This window comes from Erinaceus europaeus, chromosome 8, assembly GCF_950295315.1.
Source record: "Erinaceus europaeus chromosome 8, mEriEur2.1, whole genome shotgun sequence".
Taxonomy (NCBI): Eukaryota; Metazoa; Chordata; class Mammalia; order Eulipotyphla; family Erinaceidae; genus Erinaceus; species Erinaceus europaeus.
The window spans coordinates 99,599,588-99,622,551 of record NC_080169.1 but is presented as its reverse complement, the minus strand read 5'-3'; the positions used below and the strand labels follow the sequence as shown (position 1 = coordinate 99,622,551).

At 48.2% G+C, this 22,964-nt stretch overlaps 1 protein-coding gene across 3 annotated transcripts; it reads right to left on the bottom strand.

Annotated features, from left to right (window-relative positions):
- IRF5 (interferon regulatory factor 5) lies at window positions 1-21,373 on the bottom strand. 3 transcript variants are annotated; one of them, XM_060196541.1, is made up of 9 exons: window positions 21,230-21,373; window positions 9,402-9,610; window positions 7,765-7,954; window positions 7,244-7,308; window positions 6,610-6,643; window positions 6,190-6,441; window positions 5,945-6,093; window positions 2,153-2,271; window positions 1-615 (listed from the first exon to the last, which is right to left on the bottom strand). In XM_060196541.1, the coding sequence occupies exons 2-9, from the start codon at window positions 9,597-9,599 to the stop codon at window positions 327-329; spliced, it is 1,296 nt and encodes a 431-aa protein (XP_060052524.1). In that variant the 5' UTR covers window positions 9,600-9,610; window positions 21,230-21,373; the 3' UTR covers window positions 1-326. The 3 variants fall into 3 exon arrangements, with proteins under 3 accessions (XP_060052524.1, XP_060052522.1, XP_060052523.1); XM_060196539.1 differs by having other exon boundaries at window positions 5,698-6,093; window positions 21,230-21,372; XM_060196540.1 differs by lacking the exon at window positions 21,230-21,373 and adding an exon at window positions 20,941-21,084 and having other exon boundaries at window positions 5,698-6,093.
- Between the last annotated feature and the right edge of the window lie 1,591 nt (window positions 21,374-22,964).

Here is a 22,964-nt window from a genome sequence, read left to right as displayed (position 1 = left end):
TCTATTTTTTGTTTTACATTTATTAGTCAAAAAAATACATCCACTCCCATGTTCTACCCCAGCTTCTCAAACTCAAGAACAGAGGGAGCTGCCAGCCTTAAACACCTGCTGTGGAGCCTCAGCTCTCACTAGTCTAGTTCAGGAGGAGAAAGGTGAGAAAGCCAAACCTGAATTGGTCCTAGGAGGTGGGACTAAGTTCCTCCAGAGCCTGGCTTCCTGCTTCCTGAAAGTTCCACAGAGAGAACCTGGACCTCAGTGGCTCTCCTACATGGCCCAAATTCATGCAGACTGAACCTTCCAGTCGGGCATTTGCACAGAAGTCCAGCTCAGCACCGGGGATGTGCGGGCCAGTCGCGGCCTGAAGCGTGGCTACTGCATGCCGACGGGGTGCATGGGCCAGGGCGCAGGGCCACCAGTAAGGCCAGCCACGGGAGGCGCCTGGGGCACAGGCTGCAGCCGCTGCTGGGCCTGCCAGATATTGTGCAGCTCCTTGAACTGCTCCACCATGCGGTCCTTGAGGTCTGGATTGGAGATCTGTAGCCTGATGCTGTCAGCTGACCAGGAGAGCTCCCCAGAGAACATCTCCAGTAGCAAGCGAGCTGCCACAGGCACCACCTGCGGGGGCCAAGAGGGGAGAGGACCAGGAGCACCTCGGCAGGGCGGACAGATCCAGCCTGTTCTTTCAAGCATCCACCAGGGGGCGTGCCGGGAACCGCATCCACCAGGAAGGGGACATCGATTGCACCAAGACTTCATTCCATTTTTTTAAATATTTATTTTTTCCCTTGTTTTAAAATATTTATTTATTTATTTATTACCTATTGTTGCCTTTGTTGTTTTATTGTTATAGTTATTTTTGATGTCGTTGTTGGATAGGACAGAGAGAAATGGAGAGAGGAGGGGAAGATAGAGGGGGAGAGAAAGATAAGACACCTGCAGACCTGCTTCACCGCTTATGAAGCGACTCTTCCTGTAGGTGGGGAGCCGGTGGCTCGAACCAGCATCCTTACGCAGGTCCTTATGGTTTGCACCACATGTGCTTAACCTGCTGCGCTACCGCCCCACTCCCTATTCCATTTCTTGATGATAATAATTTCAACCGAGCACTGTTCAGATATGGTTTATGGTGGAGCAGGGTACTGAGTCTGGGACTTAAGAGCTTCAGGCATGAGAATCTCTTTCCATAACCATTATGCTATCTATCCTTGCCCTATTACATTTTTTTAAGACTCAGTTTTTGCGACAGGCAGTGGCATTCCAGGGTGAGCTCATATTTCCACACACAAGGACCCAGGTTCAAGCTCCCAGTCCCCACCTGCAGGGGGGGAGCTTGAGTGCTGTCAGTATCTCTCTTCATCTCTCTCCCCTTCCTCTCTCAATGTTTAAATTTAACCTTAACAAATGAAAAAATAAAGATATTAAAATATTTAGTTTTTTACTATTTTAATATTTATTTAATTAATTTTGAATAGAGACAGACAGGAATTAAGAGGGAAGGGGTAGATCAAGAGGGAGAGAGAGACACCTGCAGCCCTGCTTCACCATTTGTGCAGCTTCCCCACTGCAGGTGAGGGCTGGGGGCTTGAGCTCAGGTCCTTTCACATGCTAATGTGCACTACCAGATGTATCACTACCCAGCCCCTGATTTCCTTTGCTTTCTTTAAAATATTTTTATTGGTGAGAGAGATACTGAGAGATAGGTAGATAAAAGAGAGCACTGTAAAGCTATGGCTTTTGGTGGTGCTGGGGATTGAACCTGGAACTTCAGAGCCTCAGACATGGAAGTCTTTTGTGGAGCCATCATGCTATCTCCTCTGTCCCCAGCCCTTCCTTACTGTTTTTGTTTGTTTTCCAAGAGCACTGCTCAGCTCTGGCTTACAGGTGTTGGGGATTGAACCTGGGACCTCGGGAGCCTTAGGCATGAAGGTCTTTCTGCATCACCATTATGTTGTTTCCCCAACTACTTATGTGTGGGCTGTCCTGGGGCCTCCATGTTTCTCTGGCCACTACATTAAATTCCCAGCAGGCCTTGCACCTCAGCCAGAGTCAAGGGCTAACCTTTCAGGATTTCCCCTAAGTCAAGCCCAGGCAGAGCTGGGTGTGTGTGTGTGGGGGGGGGGGGGGTGTGGGGGGGGGGGGGAGGCATGGGTACCTGAACGGTGATGAGCTTCTTCTCTCGAGGTTTGCGGTCAGGCCACTCCTCCCCAAAGCAGAAGAAGATCTCGAATGGTGGCGGGGTGTCTGTGTGGCCCTTCTGGAACAGGATGAGCTCTGCGGGTGATATCAAGAGCCCCTCCTCAGGGAAAGGGGTGAAGGGAGGGGGCTTTCACCTACCATGGTGAGCTGGGAAGCTGTACACATGTGACAGCAACTGTCCTGTAAACCATTAACCTCCCAATAAAAGAAAAAAGGATAAAAGGTGGGGCTGGGTGGTTGTACACACATTACCATACACAAGGACCTGGGTTCAAGCTTCCAGCCCCCACCTGCAGGGGGAAGCAGTGCTGCAGGTGTCTTTCTTTCTCTCTCAATTTCTCCTTCTATCCAAAATAAAGAAAATAAAAATACAAAAAAAGAAATGTTTACCCACACCTATGGACATCTAATCTTTGATGAAAGTGCCCAGACTGTTAAGTGGAGGGGGAAAGCAGAGTCTCTTCAACAAATGGTGTTGGAAAACGTGGGTTGAAACATGCAGAAGAATGAAACCGAACCACTGTATTTCACCAAACACAAAAGTTATTCCAAATGGATCAAAGACTTGGATGTTAGACCAGAAACTATCAAATACTTAGAGGAAAATATTGGCAGAGCTCTTTTCCATCTAAGTTTTTTTTTTTTTAAGGTTTTTTTTAAAGACGTATTTATTTATTTCCTTTTTGTTGCCCTTGTTGTTTCCATTGTTGTTGTAGTTATTGTTGTTGATGAGGTTGTTGTTCTTGTTGGATAGGACAGAGAGAAACGGAGAGAGGAGGGGAAGACAGAGAGGGGGAGAGAAAGACAGACACCTGCAGACCTGCTTCACCACCTGTGAAGCGACTCCCCTGCAGGTGGGGATCCGGGGGCTGGAACCAGGATCCTTATGCTGGTCCTTGCACTTTGCGCCACGTGCACTTAACCCGCTGCGCTACCGCCCGGCTCCCTCCATCTAAGTTTTAAAGCCATCTTCAATGATAAGAGTCTAATTACGAAGAAGACTAAAACAAAAATAAACCAATGAGACTACATCAAATTTGCACAGCAAAAGGAGCCACCACCCAAACAAAAAGACCTCTTACAGAATGGGAGATTTTTTATATTTTTCTTCATGAGAGAAGAAGCAAATAACCAAAATATATAAAGAGCTTATCAAACTCAGCAACAAAAAGAACAAGTGACCCCATCCAAAAACAGGGAGAAGATACTAACAGAATGTTCACCACAGAAGAGATCCAAAAGGTCAACAAACATATGAAAAAATGTTCCGAGTCTCTGATTGTCAGAGAAATGCAAATAAAGACAGCAATGAGATTCTACTTCACTTCTGTGAGAATGTCATACATCAGAAAAGTGAGCAACAACAAGTGCTGGAGAGGGTGTGGGGACAAAGGAACCCTCCTTCACTGCTGGTGGGAATGTCAGTTGGTATAACCTCTGTGGAGAACAGTCTGGGGAACTCTCAGAAGGCTAGAAATGGACCTACCCTATGACCCTGCAATTCCTCTCCTGGGGATATATCTTAAAGAAACAAACACACCCATCCAAAAAGATTGACAAATCTGATTTGTGTATTCACAGCAGCACAATCTGTAATAGCCAAAACCTGGAAGCAACCCAGGTGTCCAACAACAGATGAGTGGCTGAGCAAGTTGTGGTCTATATACACAATGGAATACTACTCAGCTATTAAAAATGGTGAATTCGCCGGGAGTCAGGCGGTAGCACAGCGGGTTAAGCGCAGGTGGCGCAAAGTTCAAGGACCAGTATAAGGATCCTGGTTTGGGCCCCCAGCTCCCCATATTCATTCAGGGAAGTTGCTTCACAAGCAGTGAAGCAGGTCTGCAGGTGTGGATCTTTCTCTCCCCCTCTCTGTCTTCCCCTCCCCTCTCCATTTCTCTCTGTTCTATCCAACAATGAAAAGAGAAAACACTAAGCAGAACTTGGTCTTTTACTTTGGTGTATTGCACTAAAGTAAAAGATTCTGGATGGGGAGGGTTCAGGTCCTAGGATGGCAAAGGAGGACCTAGTGGGGGTTGAATTTTTATATGGAAAACTGAGAAATCACGCATATACAAACTACTGTAGTTTGCTGTTGACTGTAAAACATTAATCCCCCAATAAAGAAGTTAACAAAAAAGTTTAAATCAACAAATGAAGCTAATAGCCTGATAAATCAAATGCATTCTATCCTCCTATTGTGACCTATGTACATTTATTAGAACAGAAAGGAAGATACGTGTACAACTTCTATATTATTGAATGTTAGCAAACTATGAAATTAGTGAGCTTAACTACTTTTGCACACATCTGAGTGTTCTGCTGATGTGACAGCAATGTTTGTATGTGTACTAAAGATATACCTAGCTGGGGCCAGGGGGTGGCATCCTGGCTGAGCGTACATTTTATAGTGTACAAGGACCTGGGTTCAAGCCCCCAATCCCTACTTGTGCTGTTTTTTTTGTTTTTTTTTTGGGGGGGGAGATTCCTATGTGGTGAAGTAGTGCAGATATTTATTTGTTTATTTATTTTTATTGCCACTATGATTGTCACTAGGGCTTGATGATAGCATTATGAATCTACCACTACCAGTGGCTACCCCCCTCCCTTTTAATTGTATTTGATAGGGGAGAAACTAAGAGGGAAGGGGGAAATAGAAAGGAAAAGAGGAGCCAGGCAGACCTGGTTAACCATACAGATTACAGTGCATAGGGACCCGGGTTCAAGCCCCTGGTCTCCACCTATAGGGGGAAAGCTTCACAAGTGATGAAGCAAGGCTGCAGGTGTCTCTCTGTCTCTCTATCTCCTCCTCCTCAATTTCTCTCTGTCTCTACTCAATAATAATAATAAATAAAAATATTAAGAGGAAGAGAGAAAGAGAAACAACTGCAGACCTATGCACCCAGTTGAGCACATGTTACCTACCATGCGCAAGGTCCTGAGCAAGGTCCTGAGTTCAAGCCCCCTGGTCTTTACCTGCAGGGGGGAAGCTTCACAAGTCATGAAGCGGTGCTGCAGGTGTCTTTCTTTGTCTCTCCAAGTCTACCTCCCCTTCCCTTCTTATTTTTCTCTGTATCTTTCCCATAAATGAATGGATAAATAAATAAAATATTTTTTAAAATACATATACCTCGGGAGTTGGGCTGTAGCGCAGAGGGTTAAGTGCACGTGGCGCAAAGTGCAAGGACCCCGGTTGAGTCCCGGACTCCCCACCTGCAGGGGAGTCGCTTCACATGCGGTGAAGCAGGTCTGAGGTATCTATCTTTCCTCCCCCCCCTTTTCTTCCCCTCCTCTCTCCATTTCTCTCTGTCCTATGCAACAATGATGACATCAATAATAACTACAACAATAAAACAAAAAGGGCAAGAAAAGGGAATTAATAAATAAATAAAACTTAAAAAAATAGATATACCTAGCTCAAAGAAAAAATAAAAAGCCCCGTCCAGTCACAACTTGGAATCTGGGCCAAGATAGACAGCTCAGGGTGGGTGGGGTGCTCACCGTTGAGAAAATGTTCGAGGCTGAAGAGTTTGGTCTTGACCTCCCGCTGGATGGGGTTGGGGCCGCAGCCCTGGGCCGTGCTGGCACAGGGTCCACTCCAGAAGACCTTGCACTGGCACAGGCGCACAGCGTACAGGTCCTGGCCCTGCAGCTGCAGCAGGAGCCCCCGGTCCAGGACGTCGAGCAGCCGGCCGGTGTAGAAGCGCTGCTTTTCGCTGGGGATGTCCTCGGGGCTGGGGAAACGCACCTGCTCCAGGCTCACCGGCCCAAAGAGAGCCACCTGCTCCTGCGTGGCCTCGAGCTGGCTGTAGAAGAGCCGGCAGCCGTGGGGGTTGCTGATGGTTAGGGTCCGAGGTGGCCGTCCCCGGTACTGAAACTTGATCTCCAGGTCGGTCACTACGGGCAGAGGGTCCCTGAGTGGCTGCTTTCCCTCCACCCTCCTTGCACCCCGGCAGCCCTGCCCAGTTCTGCACTGCCTCCCACCATCCTTACGGGGCAGCATGTGGGGGTTGATGAGAAGGTCGGGCATGGGTTGGTCACCCGTGGAGAGCAGGCTGGCGCCCATGGGGTCAGGCTGCAGGTTCGGCAGGTCCTCAGGGAGAAGGTTCCCGAAGCCTCCGGGGTGGCCGGAGTCAGGGACCAGGAGCCTGGGGTCTGGAGCAGGGGGGACCAGGACAGGTGGCCACTTGACCTCCTCTTTGGGTAAAGTGTAAGGAGCCAGAGGAGGTCCGGGCTGTGCTGCATCTGCAGGGGAAGGAGATTTGGGGGGGCAGTGGAGTTAATGTTCTGTGTGTGGGTACTGCTCCCCCCTGGCCGCCTAACCCCAGCCCCCACCCTGCACCCCCCCAGATACCAATGATACCCCAGCTTCTCCTCATACCAGGTCCCCACCACACCCCCTCCCCACCCCACCTGTGAGTTTCAGGCTTGGCAACATCCTCTGGAGCTGAAGGGAGGCCAGAGAGACAGAGACAGAGACAGAGACAAAGAGAGATATTATTAGGTTGCTCTGATGGTAAAGACATAACAGGTGAGGGGCCAGGTGGTGGCACACCTGGTTGAGTGCACGTGTTACAGTGCGCGAGGACCCAGGTTCAGGCCCCAGGTCCTCACCTGCAGGGGGGAAGCAGGGCTGTAGGTGTCTCTGTCTCTCTCTCCCTTTCTATCTCCCTCTGCCCTCTTGACTTCTGTTTCTGTCCAATAAATAAGGATAATTTTAAAAAAGACATAACAGGTGAGAGTCACAGGCATGTGCCCCCCACCCCCTCGCTCCCCCAGCCTCAGGGGGTGCAGGCCCAGCCCTGCTCCACTTCCCCAGCTGGTGCCTCAGTAGCCATATCTGTGCTCTGCAGGTAGTACACCCACTAAGGCCCAGCGGCCCTGAGGGCCAGATGTTGGGAGTAGGTGGGGGGAGGGGGCCAGTGCCTTTCTCTGAGTCCCCAAAAGAGAGCAGCGGGCTCCAGAGGACAGGGCAGAGTCATTCTGATAACATTCATTCATTCATTCATTCATGCATTCGTTTGTTCCAACAACAGAAGCTGCTCACCTCTTCCTCGTCCTCCTCGTCCTCTTCTTCAGCACCAAATGTGTACTCCTCACTGGGCTGGGACTCTGCAGAGAGAGAGAGAGAGGAGAGGAAAACGGGAATGTATCAATGAGAGGGGAGGAAGGGAGAGGGAGAGGGAGAGGGAGAGGGAGAGGGAGAGGGAGAGAGAGAGTGCCAGTTGCTAAAAGAGCATGGGCTCATGGTCTGGGAGGTGGCGCAGTGGTAAAGCTTTGGACTCTCAAGCATGAGGTCCTGAGTTTGATCCCCGGCAGCACATGTGCCAGAGTGATGTCTGGTTCTTTCTCTCTCCTCCTATCTTTCTCATAAATAGATAAAGTCCTAAAAAAAACAAAAAGAGCATGGGCTCAGAGGACAGGGCCGGTTCACTTTGACAATATTCATTCATTCATTCATTCATTCATTCATTCATTCATTCATTCATTCATTCATTCCAATAACAGTGCTGTCGCCTGGCCCATTGTCCGGGACCATTGTGCTGGCAGCTCAGGCCCAGGAGATACCTGCGGGTGCGGGGACGCTGGAGCAGACCTCATATATCTTGTAGGGCTGCGGCGGCATGCCCCGGGGCCCGTCGTAGAAGAGGCGGAAGTCGCGGCTCTTGTTCAGGGCGCAGCGCAGGTTGGCCTTCCACTTGGCGGGGTCGGCCTCGTCCACCCCCTCCGTGTACTTGCCGGTCTCCACGGCCCAGGCCTGGGGCAGGGAGAGAAGACAGGCGGTCATCCCCAGGAGCCTTCGCCGGCAGGGGGCGCTGCTGTGCAGGGACACCAGGAGCCTGGGTGCCTATGAGCTTGGGGGTTGGAGCCAGGCTGGACCTATATGAAAACTGCGGCTCCCCAGCAGTTCCTCTCCCTTTATTTTGGGGGGGAGGGGGAGGAATTGATGGTTTACAGTCGACAGTAAAATACAGTTTGTACATATGTAACATTTCTTAGTTTTCCACGTAACACTCTAAGCCCCCACATTTTGCCTTTTTATTCTTTGGTTGAGTTTTTGTTTACTTATTGGATATGTATAGAGAAATCTATATGGAAGGGGAAAACAGAGGGAGAGAGGAAGAGAGACACCTGCAGCATTGTTTCACCACTCAAAAAGCCCCCCTCCCCTTGCAGTAGAGACCAGGGGCTTGGGCTTGGGTCCTTGTGCATGGTAACATGTTTGCTCTACTCAGTGGGCCACTGCCTGGGCCTCCCCTTTGCTTTGACCTCACAGAGGCCACCTGACAGCAAGGTAAAATGGGACTGGTGGCCTTACATGGGATATCATGAAAACTGATACAGAAAATGTTGCACGTGCAAGGCTCGTCACTGGGACAGTGCTGTTTATAAAGGCAAAGGACATAAACAACTCAAATATCCATCAATGGGGCCAGAGGAAGTATGGCCAGCCCATGGAATGAAATACTACACACCATGAAGAGAAAGAAGAAGGCTTCTTACTTATTAACAGGTCCTCATGTTTGAGAGTCCAACACTTCACCCACTGTGCCACCTTCTAGGCAACTCTCCTCTGTGTGAAACTATTTACCAAGTACAATAGGGGGCCGGGCAGTGGTACACCCAGTTAAGCACAAGCATTTGCACAAGGATCCTGGTTAAAGCCCCCGGCTCCCCATCTGCAAGGGGTCCACTTCATAAGCAGTGAATCAGGTCTTCAGGTGTCTGTCTTATCTCTTCCTCTCTCCCTTCCCCTCCTCTCTCAATTTCTCTCTGTCCTATCCAATAAAGTGAAAAAAATGACCATCAGGAGCAGTGGATTTGTAGTGCTAGTGCCAAGCCATAGTGATGACCCTGGCGGCAATAAACAGATAAGATAAAGTAAAATAAAAAACAATCTTTCGGGGCTGCATGGTAGTTGATCACATAGGATATACATGTTAACATGTGTGAAGGCTCCGCCTGCAGGAGGGAAGCTTCATGCATGGTGAAATGGTGCTGCAGGTGTCTCTCCTCTCCATCTCTATCTCTATTACTCTCAAAAAAAGAGAGATAAAGAGATAGACAGACAGACAGACTGCTGGAATGGTGGAGTTGTGTAGTCTTATGCCTGTGTTCCCTGCACTTAGGCCTGGGGTCCCCTGCAGCAAGGCATCTGGGACAAGGCCAGTGTGAGCTGAGTGGGGGGTGTCTGGTGGGCTTACCTTGAAGATGGTGTTATCTCCTTCCTGGCTGGGCCCGTGCCGCGTGGCATGGCGCCAGGGGATGTAGAAGAATTTCTTTTCTCCATTGACCCACTGGAGCCCAGGGAACTGGCAGCTGTTCACCTGGGCCACCAGCCAAGGCTTCAGCCGCACACGGCGGGGGGGCGGCGGCGGGGCCCTAGGGGCTGGATGGTTCATGGCAGAGCAACCTGAGGGGGAAGAGAGAGGCAGGGGTATCAGTAAGTTGATGGCGAGATACTTCCTGTGGCAGGTGGGGTGAGTGCTAGTGATTAATGGAGGGGAGGGGCCAACTGCTCTGTTATATGCAATGCTGGACATTCAAATTGGGAATTCATGCTAATTAATTAATTAATTAATGTGAGAATGGTCCAGGAGGTGGCACAGTGAAAAAAGCATTGGATCACAACTATGAGGTTCTGAGTTTGATCCCCAGCAACCCATGTACCAAAGTGATGTCTGGTTCTTTCTCTCTCTTTCTCTTTCTCGCTCTTTCTCCCCTCCTGTCCCTCTAATAAATAAATAAACAATATTAAAAATTAATATGTGAGAGAGAGAGACCTGGAGTATCAATGTTGGAGTTAAAACTTAGGATTTCATGTCTTTTTTAAATCAATCAATCAATTGAGCAATCATCCAGTCAATCAATTTGAGAGAGAGAAAGAGAGGGAGAGAATCAGAGTATCACTCTGGTATATGCAGTGCTGGGAACTGAATTCAGAACTTCATAATTTTTAAAATTTTATTTATATAGTTTATTTGATAGAACAGAAAACTTGAGAGGGAAGGGAGATAGAGAGGGACAGAGAGACACCTGCAGCCCTGCTTCACTACTCATGAAGCTTTTCCCCTGCAGACAGGGACTGGGGCTTGAACTTGGGCCCTTGTGCATGGTAACACATGTACTTAACCAGATGTGCCACTGCCTGGACCAATTTTTAAAAATTAACTAATTTATTTATTTATGAGAGTGAGAGAACCACAGCATCATGCTGGCATAGTGGATGCTAAGGATTGAACTCAGGACCTCATGCTTTAAAAAATATATCTATTTAAAATATATATTTATTTATTTATTCCTTTTTGTTGCCCTTGTTGCTTTATTGTTGTAGTTATTATTGTTGTTGTAATTGACTTCATTGTTGTTGGATAGGACAGAGAGAACTGGAGAGAGGAGGGGAAGACAGAGGGGGAGAGAAAGATAGACACCTGCAGACCTGCTTCACGGTTTGTGAAGCGACTCCCCTACAGGTGGAGAGGGGGCTCAAACCAGGATCCTTACACTGGTCCTTGTGCTTTGCATCACATGTGCTTAATCCTCTGACTCCCTTTTTTTTGTTTTTAAATTATTTATTTATTTTCCCTTTTGTTGCCCTTGTTTTTTTTTTTTTTTTTTTTTGCTTCTAGGGTTATTGCTGGGGCTTGGTGCCTGCATCATGAATCCACTGCTCCTGGAGGCCATTTTTTCCCTTTTGTTACCCTAGTTGCTTTATCATTGTTGTAGTTATTATTATCATTGTTATTGATGTCATTGTTGTTGGATAGGACAGAGAGAAATGGAGAGAGGAGGGGAAGACAGAGAGGGGGAGAGAAAGATAGACACCTGAAGGCCTGCTTCACCGCCTGTGAAGTGAACCCCCTGCAGGTGGGGAGCCGGGGGCTCGAACTGGGATCCTTACACTGGTCCTTGCGCTTGGCGCCACATGCGCTTAACCTGCTGTGCTACCGCCCGACTCCCACAAATGTATCTATTTTATTTGTTTTTCTTTTAATGAGGGACACAGAGAAAAAGATACTGAGAGAGCAACCAGAACACTTCTTAGCTCTGGCTACTGGTGGTGCTGGGAAATGAACCTGGGACTTCAGGACTCAAGCAGGGAAGACTTTCTGCATAACTATTATGCTCTCCCCCCCCAACCTCATACTTAAAAGTTTTAATTAAACAATTAATTTATGAGAAAAAGAGAGAGGGAGAGAATCAAAGCATCACTCTGGCATCTGCTATGCTGGGAATCAAACTTAGCACCTTATGCTTAAAGTTAATTTATTTATGTGGAAGAGAGGGGAAGAGAACCAGATCATTACTCTAGATTATGGGAACTCAGAACTCAGAACCTCATGATGTTTTTTTTTAAAGCTTTTATTTATTTATTCATGAGAAAGATAGGAGAAGAGAGAGAGAAAGAACTAGACATCAACCTGAAATGGAATTGGCGTATTGCACCAAAGTAAAAGACTCTGGGGTGGGTGGGTGGGGAGAATACAGGTCCATGAAGGATGATAAATGACATAGTGGGGGTTGTATTGTTAAATGGGAAACTGGGGAATGTTATGCATGTACAAACTATTGTATTTACTGTTGAATGTAAAACATTAATTCTCCAATACAGAAATAAATTAAAAAAAAAAAAAGAACTAGACATCACTCTGGTACATGTGCTGCCAGGGATAGAACTCAGTACCTCATGCTTGAGAGTCCAATGCTTTAGTCACTGCGCCACCTCCTGGACCACAGAACCTCATGCTTTGAAGTTCAGTTCTTACCCACTCCACCACCTTCTGGGCAGTAGATAGTATGCCTCTTCTTCTTTTGTTAAATATACTTTATTTATTTATTGGATACAGAGAAACCAAGAGGAAAAGGGAAAATAGAGACACTTGTAGCACTGCTTCACCACTCACAAAGCTTCCTCCTGTAGGTGGGGACTGGGGACTTGAACCCAGGTCCTTGCCCATGATAGCATGTGTATGCAACCAGGTGCTCTACCAGGTGCTTCTAAATCATGGGATCTTAGATCAATTTCTTCTCCCTGCTGAGATCAGTTCCCCAAGCTGGCTCTCCTGTCGACCATACCCTCACTTAACAAGCTCCTATGGTTCCCACTGCTCAGAACTGTAGATGAGCAAGGGTCAGAGGTCTCATCGAGAGCCACCACACTCCACTCCCCCATCAAGAAAGGGGCAGAGGACCAATCCAAGGTGAGAGGAAAACTGCCTTGTCCAGGCACTGGCTTTTGAGCATGTGAGTGGGGGGGGGGGGGTGAGTGCAAGAATGAACACAACTGCCCCAGAACACGCTTCTCTCCCACTTCTCTGCAACTTTTGATCCCTGAGAAGCTCCTCTGCAAGGAAGGGAATGCAAAGGCTCAGGGCAGGCCTCAGGGAGTGACAGCCTTTCTGGGGCCAAGGGATAGCTCACATGCTAGAGTGTGATCTAGGTTTGAGCCCCGGTGCTACATGGGAACACCATGACACCAGGGGATGCTTTACTGTGAAATTCTATAGAGTGTTAAATACAAATTTTCCTGTCTTGCTTCACACAATTTCTAAAATGATTTTGAATTGTGTTTGTTATAGAGTCTTCACACTTCAATATCTGGTGGTTCCTATGGCTTATATAAAACTTTGTGAAAACAATTTTTTTCTGGTGCTTTGAATATAGTTTTAAAGGTTTTACCTTTTCCCCTCCTCTCAGCATAAGAGCACACTATTTCACTATATAAATTTTTGTCATTTAAATGATCATATTCTTTATTACTAACTTTAACAATCAAGTTGATCTGTTAATATAAATCCCAAGTTAATTAAAATAAGCTTTTCAAAAATGCATTATATTTATAACAAATATACTTATATATTTATATATAATATACTTATATATTATAAGTATTATATATTATATATTATAAGTATATTATATGTTATAATATACTTATATATTATACTTATATACTTATAAATATACTTATATATTTATAACAAATATATGTAAATAGAATAAAGACATGCTATTCACTGTAAAAAAAAATGCTGTGGTATCTCTATTTTTCCACTTCTTCTGAAGTTAGAAAGAATAATAAAGCAGCCCAGGAGGTGGCACAGTGATTAGAGCGCTGGATTGACGACTATGAGGTTCCCAGTTTGATACCTGGCACCCTATGTGCCAGAGTGAGACATAAACAAATCTTTTTTTTTTTTTAAAGGTAGAGAGGGAGAGAGAGAAAGAGTCCACAGCACTAAAGTTTCCTTTAGTATGGTGGGGGCTGAGCTTGAACCCTGATCATACACACGGTGAAGCTGTACTGTTCAAATGAGCTGCATTGCTGGCCCTAAGAAAATCTATTTCTAAAAGAATGCAAAAAACCATCCCAGGAGCAGTGAAATAATGTCTGTTTGAGGTCATGGTGAAAGAAAGGAAGAATGAGAGACAGAGAGAGAGAGAGAGAGAGAGAACAATGAAAGAAAAAAAACAATCTTGTATGTGTGAGGGCCCCAGTTTGATTCCTGGCACCACATAAAACGACAGATCAGTATTCTGGTCTCTCTCTCTCTCCTGCTCCTCATACACCCTCACACACAATGTTAAAGAAGAGTGGCAGGGAAGTGCTCAGCAGCTAGAGTGCTGAATGTGTGGTCACGGGGTCCCAAGTTTGATCCCCAGCATCACATGTGCTGGAATGATGCTCTGAATGACTCTCTCTCTCTCTCTAATATTTATCACCTTTATCATAAATAAATAATATTTAAATATATCTATATTCTCATAATTACCCTAAATAAATCTATAAAAAAAGAAACATAGCCAGTTGATAGACCTCAGACACTGGAAGCGCCCTGTCCCAGCTACCCCCATCTCCCCTGCCCTCACTGTCTCTGGGGACCCTTCTGACTCAAAGGGGTGAAACCAGATGCCAGAGAATAGCTGTGGGTCATGACACAGGTGAGGGTTCTGGGCTAGCAGGCCTATCAGGAAAGGAATGACTGTAGAAATACAGTGTCTGAGTGGAGCCTCTCGTGGGGTGAGGGTGGGGGCTTTCACTTAAATTTATTTATTTATGTCACCAGGGTTAAGGGTAGGGCTAGGTCCTGGCACTACACTTCTTTGCCCCCGTTTCTATTTTATTAGATAGGTCAGAGAGAAATTGAGAGGGGAAGATAGAGAAGGAAAGACAAAGAGAGACACCTCTAGATCTGGTTCACCTCAGTCACTAGAAGCAAACACCTCCCCAACACAGGTGGGGGCAGGGGCTCAAACCCGGGTCCCTGCACATGTAAATGTGTGTGTTTAACTGGGTTCACCACTTCTTATTTATCTATTTTTGAGAGAGAGAGAGAGAGAGAGAGAGAGAGAAAGAGAGAGAGCGAGCAGAGAACTGCTCTATCATATGCTATATCAGGGATCAAACCCAGGATTCTATGCATGCAAGTTCTGTGCTCTATCCACTGAGCCATCCCTTGAACACTGGGTGAGAGTTATTTATTTATTTTTATCAGAGCACTGCTCAGCTCTGGCTGATGGTGATGTTGGAGATTGAATTTGGGACCTTGGAGCCTCAGGCATGAAAGTCTCTTTGCATCACCATTATGCTATCTCCTGCCTGAGTGCTGTTTTGTTTGTTTGTTTGGCTGCTGGGACCTCTCACCTGTGTGATTTCATTACTCTGGTAGACTACCCCCCCTCTTTTTTTTCATTGAGAGAGAGACACGCAGAGACATACAGAGAGAATGAAGCAGAGGGAGGAGAGACACTATAGCACAGCTTTACTGTTCAGTCACTCACGTGGCGCTGGGAGCTTGAACCCAGGCACTCATGTGTTACAAACTGTGAGCTCTTCCTATCTGACAAAGCTATCTTCTAGACCTGAGAATTAGTTTTTTTCTCTCTTTTCAAGTAATTTTTTTTTTTTTTGTTTCCAGGGTTATTGCTGGGGCTTGGTGCCTGCACTACATACGAATCTACTGCTCCTGGAGGCCATTTTTTCCTATTTTTGTTGCCTTGTTGTTTATTGTTGTTGTTATTATTGTTGTTGTCAATCCTGTCGTTGTTAGATAGGACAGAGAGAAATGGAGAGAGGAGGGGAAGACAGAGATGGGGAGAGAAAGACAGACACCTGCAGACCTGCTTCACCACCTGTGAAGCGACTCCCCTGCAGGTGGGGAGCTGGAGGCTCCAACCAGAATCCTTACACCGGTCCCTGCACCATGTGTGCCTAATCCGCTGCACTGCCATGCCACCCCAAGAATTAGTTTTTAAAAATGTTTAATTGTGGGGTTGGGGATACAGCATAGTGGTTCTGCAGAAGACTGTTATGCCTACAGCTCTGAGGTCCCAGGCTCAATTCCCAGCACCACCATAACCCAAAACTGAGTGGTGCATGGAAGAATCTTCACAAATGGTGAAGCAGTACTACAATTCTCTCTCTCTCCCACTCTCTCTCTCCCTCGCCCTCTCCTTCTCTCTCTCTCTTATTAAAGTAAATAAATAAAATATTAAGAACATTTTAAAAAATATTTATTTGTGGGACTGAATGGTGGTAGACTCAGTAGAACACATATGTTCCAGTACACAAGGACCCAGGTTCAAGCCCCCAGTCTCCACCTGTATAGGGGAAGCTTCACAAATGGGGAAGCAAGATTGTAGTTCCCTCTCCTGTCCCCTCTCCCATAGCTCTCCCTTTTCCCTTTCTGTTTCCCCTTTCCTTATCAGTTTCTGTCTTTATTAAAAAGTAAATAAAGTAAAATATTAAAAAAGAAAAAAAAGAGGGGGAGGCTGGGTGGTGGCACAGCCAGTTGAGTGTGCATTACCATGTGCAAGGACCCAAGTTCAAGGCCATAGTCCCCACTTGCTTTCGGGAAGCTTCAGGAGTGGTGAAGCAGTGCTACAAGTGTCACTCTGTCTCTCTCCTTCTCTATCTCCCCACCCCTATCAATTTATCTCTGTCCTATCAAATGTGTAGGGGGAAACTGCCACCAGGAACAGTGGATTTGTAGTGATGTCACCGAGCTCCAGTGATGACTGGTGGCATTAAAAATAATAAGGTAGGGCCAGGTAATGCACCTGGTTGAGTGCACAGGTTATAATGTGCAAGGACCCAGGTTCAAGCCCCCAGTCCCCCACCTGCAGGGTGAAAGCTTTGCAAGTGGTGAAGCAGTGCTGTAGGTGTCTCTCTGTCTCTCTCCCTCTCTATCACTGTCTTCCCTCTTGATTTCTGTCTGTCTCTATCCAATAAATAAAGATTATACAAAAACCTTTTAAATAATAAGTTTAAATAATTTTTAAAATATTTTTTGTATTTTTAAAAAAATTTTAAAATTTTAGATTTTACTTCTGAATGAGAAAAATCATCACTCTGGTATATGTGATTCCAGGGATTGAACTCATGCTTGAGAATTCAATATATTGTCTGGGCTAGGGAGACAGCATAATGATTCTGCAAAAGATTTTCCTGCCTGAGGCTCTGAGGTCCTGGGTTCAATCTCTAACACCACCATAAGCCAAGGCTGGGCAGTGCTCTGGTATCTAGTTCATTAAAATAAATAAAATATTTAAGATTTTATTAAAATACACTATGCACTGCACCATGTCATTTATGAGAGACAGAGAGGGGGATAGAGAAAGAGGGAGGAGAGGGCTTGAGGCAGACCCTCACTCTGGCACATGTGATGCTGGATATTGAACTCAGGACCTCATGCCACAAGTGCAGTACCTCACTGCACCACCTCCTGGGTCACGTGAAAACTTAGGAAAAAAAAAAAGGGTTTTAGGACCATAATTCTTCAGACACCATCATCATTATTTCACTGCTCAATGCTGGCTTGTGGTAGAGTCAGGGATTGAATTTGGGACCTCAGAGTCTCAGGCATGACAATCTTTTTGCATAACCATCAAGCTGTCTCCCTAGCCTAAGAACTGTTCTTAACACTTGTAGTGCCTCTGTCTGATAAAGGCACTAGAATTTGAGTTCACACAGGGATAGCCTCCACTGAGGCAGAACAGATCCGAGTTGATCAAGTTAAAGATCTTCTAACAGTCATGATTACCCAACCATGGACTAGGCCGTGGCCTGTAGGGCTGTGAACTCTGGGGAAAAGGGGAGAGCTTAAACTGGGCGGGGGTGGGGGTGGGGAAGGGAGGGTTCTTGCCTTGCCCTTGATTTTTCAGACCATTTCTTTCTTTTCTTTTTTAAGATTTACTTATTGGATATAGAGAGAAAGTGAGAGGGGAGGGGGAGATAGAGAAGGAAAGAGAGAGAGACGCTTGCAGCACTGCTTCATTGCTTGTGAAGCTTGCCCCTTGCTGGTGGGGACCAGGGACTTGAACCTGGGTTCTTGCAGATTGTAGCATGTCTGCTTTACCAGGTGTGCTACTGCCCAACCACCTTTCCTTTCCTGTCATTTCCTTCCCTCCCCTCCCCTCCCCTCCCCTTCCTTTCTCTTTTCTCTCTCTCTCTTCCTTTCTTTTTATAGAGAGGCAGAGAGAGTGAATGAGGCCACAGCACTGAAGTTTCCTTCAATGTAGTGAGGGCTCAAACCTGGACAGCACTCATGGCAAGACAACACACTATCCAAGTGAGCTATTTGCCAGCCCTCAGATTGGTTATTTCAGATCTGCTTTGGCCTTGGAGCACTGAGCCTTAGTTTCCCTTAAACCCTTCTACCCAGTACCTTTTGGGGCTAAATGTGAAGGAACCCTTCACACTGAATCTCTTCTGCCTGTCTGCAGAGCTGTGTCCCCTACCCGTTAGGGCTGGGACACCGAAGAGGGGAGCCCCTCCCGGGCTTTCCCCCCTCCCACTCTCACCTCCAGAAACTGAGGCTAATTCCCCCTTTCTGCATCAGCCTTCACAAGACCCAGGGGGAAATGAAAGTGGTAGCAGGGGACAGCTCAGAGACTGACTCACAATGTGTGTGTGTGTGTGTGTGGGGGGTGACAGAACACACATTTGGGTTCCTCAAATAGAATTCTCATGACTTGCCACCAACTCCTGGCTATGAGGGTACAGTGAATGTGACCTGAAGCACTGGAGGCTTCATCCTCCATGGGCTATGCTTTAAAATTTACTATTCTTTTTTCTTCATTTTCTTTCTTTTGGATAGAGACAGAAATTGAGAAGGGAGAGACCTACAGAACTGCTTCACCACTCATGAAGCTTCTCTCCTGCAGATAGGGACTGAGGGCTTGAACTTGGGTCCTTGCACAGGGTAATGTGTGTGTTCAACCAGGTGCACCACCATGGGCCCTCAAGATTGATTGATTGATTGATTGCCTCCAGGATTATTACTGGGGCTTGGTGCCTGCATCATGAACCCACTGCTCCTGGAGACTATTTTTTCCCCTTTTTGTTGCCCTTGTTGTTTTATCATTGTTGTGGTTATTATTATTGTTGTTGTTGTTATTGATATTGTTGCTGTTGGATAGGACAGAGAGAAATTGAAAGAGGAAGAGAAGACAGAGAGGGGAGAGAAAGATAGACATCTGCAGACCTGCTTTACTACTTGTGAAGCAAACCCCCCCTACAGGTGGGGAGCTGGGGGCTTTGCGTTTTGTGCCATGTGCACTACTGCCTGACCCCCTATTTATTTATTTATTTTTTACAAGAGCACTGCTCAGCTCTGGCTTATAGTGGTGAGGGAGACTGAACTGGGACTTTGAAGCCTCAGACATGAGAGTCTCTTTGCATAACCATTATGCTCTCTACCCCTGCCCAAGATTTATTATAAATATGAGAGTAGGGGGGATTTTCTCTGGAGAAAGAAAGAGACAACCCACAGCCCCACTACAGTACATCTGGTGCCTGGGATTCAAACTTGGAGCCTCAGCCATGCAAGTCTGATGCTCTACCGGTTGAGATCCCTCCCTACACTGGTACTGATGATCTCCCAGCAAATGGGTTGGTGGAGGGTGGGGGGAGGCAAATCAGATGTGCCAGCAGGGAGATGGGAAAGGTCCCCTTCTCTGCCCAAGGCCTAGAGGAAGTTGAGGAATCCTACATCCTGACCTAGCAATGTGTTTGGTTCAATACAAAACCTTGGAAACCACTCCTTCTGGATCTGGTGGCATAGCTCACTTGGATAGTGCGTTGCTTTGCCATGTGTGTCCCAGGTTCGAGCCTGGCTCCCACTGCATTGGAGGAAGCTTTAGGGCTGTGGTCTATCCATCTATTTTAAAAGAAGTAAGTGAATGTGAATGAATGAATGAATGAATGAATGAATAAAGACCTGGGCTTGAGCCCCATTCTCCACCTGTGGTGTGGGATGGGTGTGAAGCTTCACAAATGGTGAAGCAAGTCTGCAGGTGTCTCTTTGTCTCTCTCCCTCTCTAGCTCCCCCCCTAAAAATCAAAATTAAATCACTAAAAAAGAAACAAAGAAAGAAAGGAAGGAAGGAAGGAAGGGAGGAAGAAAGGAAGAAATTACTACTTCTTGCCCAAAGAGGGTATTAAAAAGGAGGTGCAACAGCTAGCCACTCAGGGTTATAGGGTGGAGGGGCACCCACTGAGCGTCTTCAGCCTCGGGGGTCTGAATACCTCCAGCTTAGCACTAGCCTGCAACCCTTTCCACAGGAACCGCAGAGGAGATGCTGGCTCTGAAGTCCCAGGATGAAGGTAGCAGGTGGCTCAGTGGGCAGGGTGTCCAACTTGCAAGCGTGAGCGTCCAACTTGTGACCGTGAGTTTCCACAGTTCGATCCCTGATTTTGCATGTGCCAGAGTGACATTTTGGTTCAGTCTCCCCCCCCCCCCCGCCCTCTGTGTGTGTGTATGTGTGTGAATTCTACAAAAGTGAAGCCTGGGGTTGGGGGCGAACCCGACAAACGCCCCAGGGCCCAGTTGAGTGGCAGGATCCCTGGGTGGAGGGGAGCTCTGCGAAGCAGCTCTACTCCTCGGTCCTTCTGGCTCACACACGACCCCCACCCTCCCAACTCCAAATAAAATTTAGGGAGAAAGCAGAGGTTCCCCGCCTCCCCCCAACCACCGCTCTACCCTGGCCCGGTCTCTCCAGGTGAGCGGCCGCGCCTGGACACCCGCTGAGGCTCCAGGCGGCAGAAGAAGCTGAAAGACGCCTCTCTTCGTTTCCTCCCAACTGCCAGACTAGGAAGCGGGGGCGCAGAGGAAAAACCCCAAAGTCTGGCCTTCGACTATAGAAAGAGGGTGGTTTCCCAGCGCTTTGGCCAAGAGACTGGCCACCAAGCAAGACCCACCCCCCGCCCCCGCCAATCCCCCAGGATAGTTCAGGGGAGCTTGCGGCCTCTGCCTCCTCAAAGGTCCCGGGTCCTTTAGCTTAGCGGGGCGCAGTCCTCCGGGTCGCCCCCTCCTACCCCCATCCCCGAGGCAGACAGACCGCGCTTCCTGGGGCGCTGGTATGGGGTCTGCCCTCCACATACCCCCTCCAGCCGGTAGCGCCCCGGGCCTCTGTCCAGCCGGGCTGTGCCTACTCCTGCGCACTCTGGGGGTGCATGCCCCTGGGGTGGGGGCGATCCCCGCACATCTATTAACCCTGTCAGCCCCCTATCCCCTTCATTTTCAGACCCTTCACTGCCTCCAGTTCTAGAGCAGGACGTAAAGCAATGAGCCCTCCATGCCCCTCACTCCGAGCGTTGCGCCCCGCAATTCTCCGCCAGGAGGGTCATCACCCCCTTTTCTGGATTACTGGTTCCCCCATCCCTTTTCCACTCACTCTGCGCCTCAATTCTTGCCACTGATCTCAAAGATCCTGGAACGAACTTTAAATCGCTTCCTCTTACCCGAACTCAGCTGAGGGTGCCCGAGAAGGGAAGATCCGGGCTCACCACCCCACCTCCAACCCCTTGGCCGGTGCTCCTGGCAGCCGCTTCCCGGGCCTCTAGTCTTCTGGAGGTGGCTGCAGGGCACCCCAGACACGAGAGATAACGAGAGTAGGGAGCCTGATCGGGCCCCCTCACCCGACTCTCCCACCTCGGAGTTTGGCACCTCCAGAGCGCACAGCCGCCCCAGGGCCCAGCCTCCGCGGGGGGCGCCCGGGGCCGCGCCCCGGGCCGCGGCCGCGGGACCTACCTGCGTGCAGGGCGCCGCGGGCCGCCCGGTGGTGGCGGGGCAGAGCGGCGTCTCCTGGAGCTGAGCCTCCAGCCCGCCCCGCCGAGCCGCACACTTCCGCGTCGGCGCCCCCGCCCGGCTCCCAGCGCCCGGCCTCCCCGCCGCCCGCGCCCCGCCCTGCCCGCCGCAGCCACCCGGGGCCCCCGGGGCTGGCACCCACACTGCACCTCCACCCGCCCCTGCCCCCGCTCCCGCCGTCAGCCTCGGCCGGTCGCCTCCGCCTTGGACCCCGGCCCACTGGCTCCTCAAGCTGGAGCTGCAGAAGAGACTGTGGACCCCCCTACCCCAGCCCACCAGCCCCAGGCCCCAGGACGACCCCTGTGGGAGGTCAAGGTCAGAGCAGACTCAGTCACGGGCTGTGCACCTGAGAGCAACACACACACACACACACACACACACACACACACACACACACACACACACACGAGCACACACACACTCAGGGTGTGTCAACACATTCTGAGACACACACACACATACACACACACACACCCTGGGTGTCACACACACACACACACACACATTCTGGGACACACACCCATGCATATCCTGTGTAACACACACAGCCCTAGATATCTCTCTCTCTCTGTCTCTCTCTCTCTCTCACACACACACACACACACGCACACGCACACGCACACGCACATGCACACCCAGGGTGTGTGTCACACACACACACACACACACACACACACATTCTGGGACACACACATGCACACCCTGGGACACACACACAGACACACACACACACACAGCCTCCTGCAAAGGGACACTTCCTCATGTGTCTGTAGGTGGGGACCTTCAAGGCTACTCTGGCCCTTTCTAATTCTCATCCCTGGACTGCAGAGACTGCTTAATGGTTCTGCAAAAGACTGTATGCCTAAGGCTCGGAGGCTCTGTCTGAGTCCCCAGGTTCAATCACCAGCACCACCATAAACCAGAGCTCTGGTGTCTTGTCTGTCTGTTTCTATCTAGCTCTCATTAAAACAAATAACTATAAATTTTTAATTAAATAAATGACTTTTTAAATATATGGGGGAGACAGCATAATGGTTCTGCAAAAGACTTGCCTAAGGCTCTGAGGCCGCAGATTCAATCCCCACCACCACCATGAGCCAGAGTTGAGCAGTGCTCTGGTCTCTCCATACATCTCTCCCTTTGTAGCCCCTTCCCATTAAAAATAAAATAAGTGGCATATTAAAAAGAAAGAAAGGAAGAAAGAAAGAAAGAAATCTAATTTTGAACTCTGAATGCCTCACCCCCATCCCCCACCGCCATGCCCCTGTGTGCCCAGGTCCCCTCACTGGGTGCAGTTAGAAATCTCAGAGTTAGCGCTGTACTCACTGTCTCACTCCTTCCTTCCTAGACCATTGCCACCCCTCTTTCTTTCCTGAAAAATGTTCCCCAGTCCATAAATCAGGCTTCATTTGCCCTTCCACAGGTCCTGTCACTCCCAGGGGGAACATTCTTCACTTGGTGGTACTGTTCTTCAGGTTTTGTTGTTTCCACATCACCTCCCCCAGGGAAGCCTACCTTGATTTCCCCCCTCCTGCTTGGGGGTCCTGGGCTCCAAAGTTCAGCCTTCTCCAAGGGTTTTCACCATAATGCTAATGTGATTCCAGCTCAGATCATCTTAATGTAGGGACCGTGCTTGTCTTCTCATTTATTTGGTTATTTTTACTTGGAAGTTTTCAGT

Coding starts and splice junctions, on each gene's coding strand:
- IRF5 (XM_060196539.1), bottom strand. CDS start 9,599: ATGAACCATCCAGCCCCTAGGGCCCCGCCGCCGCCCCCCCGCCGTGTG. Junction 7,309..7,764: donor CAGCGTCCCCGCACCCGCAG/GTATCTCCTGGG, acceptor CTCTCTCTGCAG/AGTCCCAGCCCAGTGAGGAG. Junction 6,644..7,243: donor ACGAGGAGGACGAGGAAGAG/GTGAGCAGCTTC, acceptor GCCTCCCTTCAG/CTCCAGAGGATGTTGCCAAG.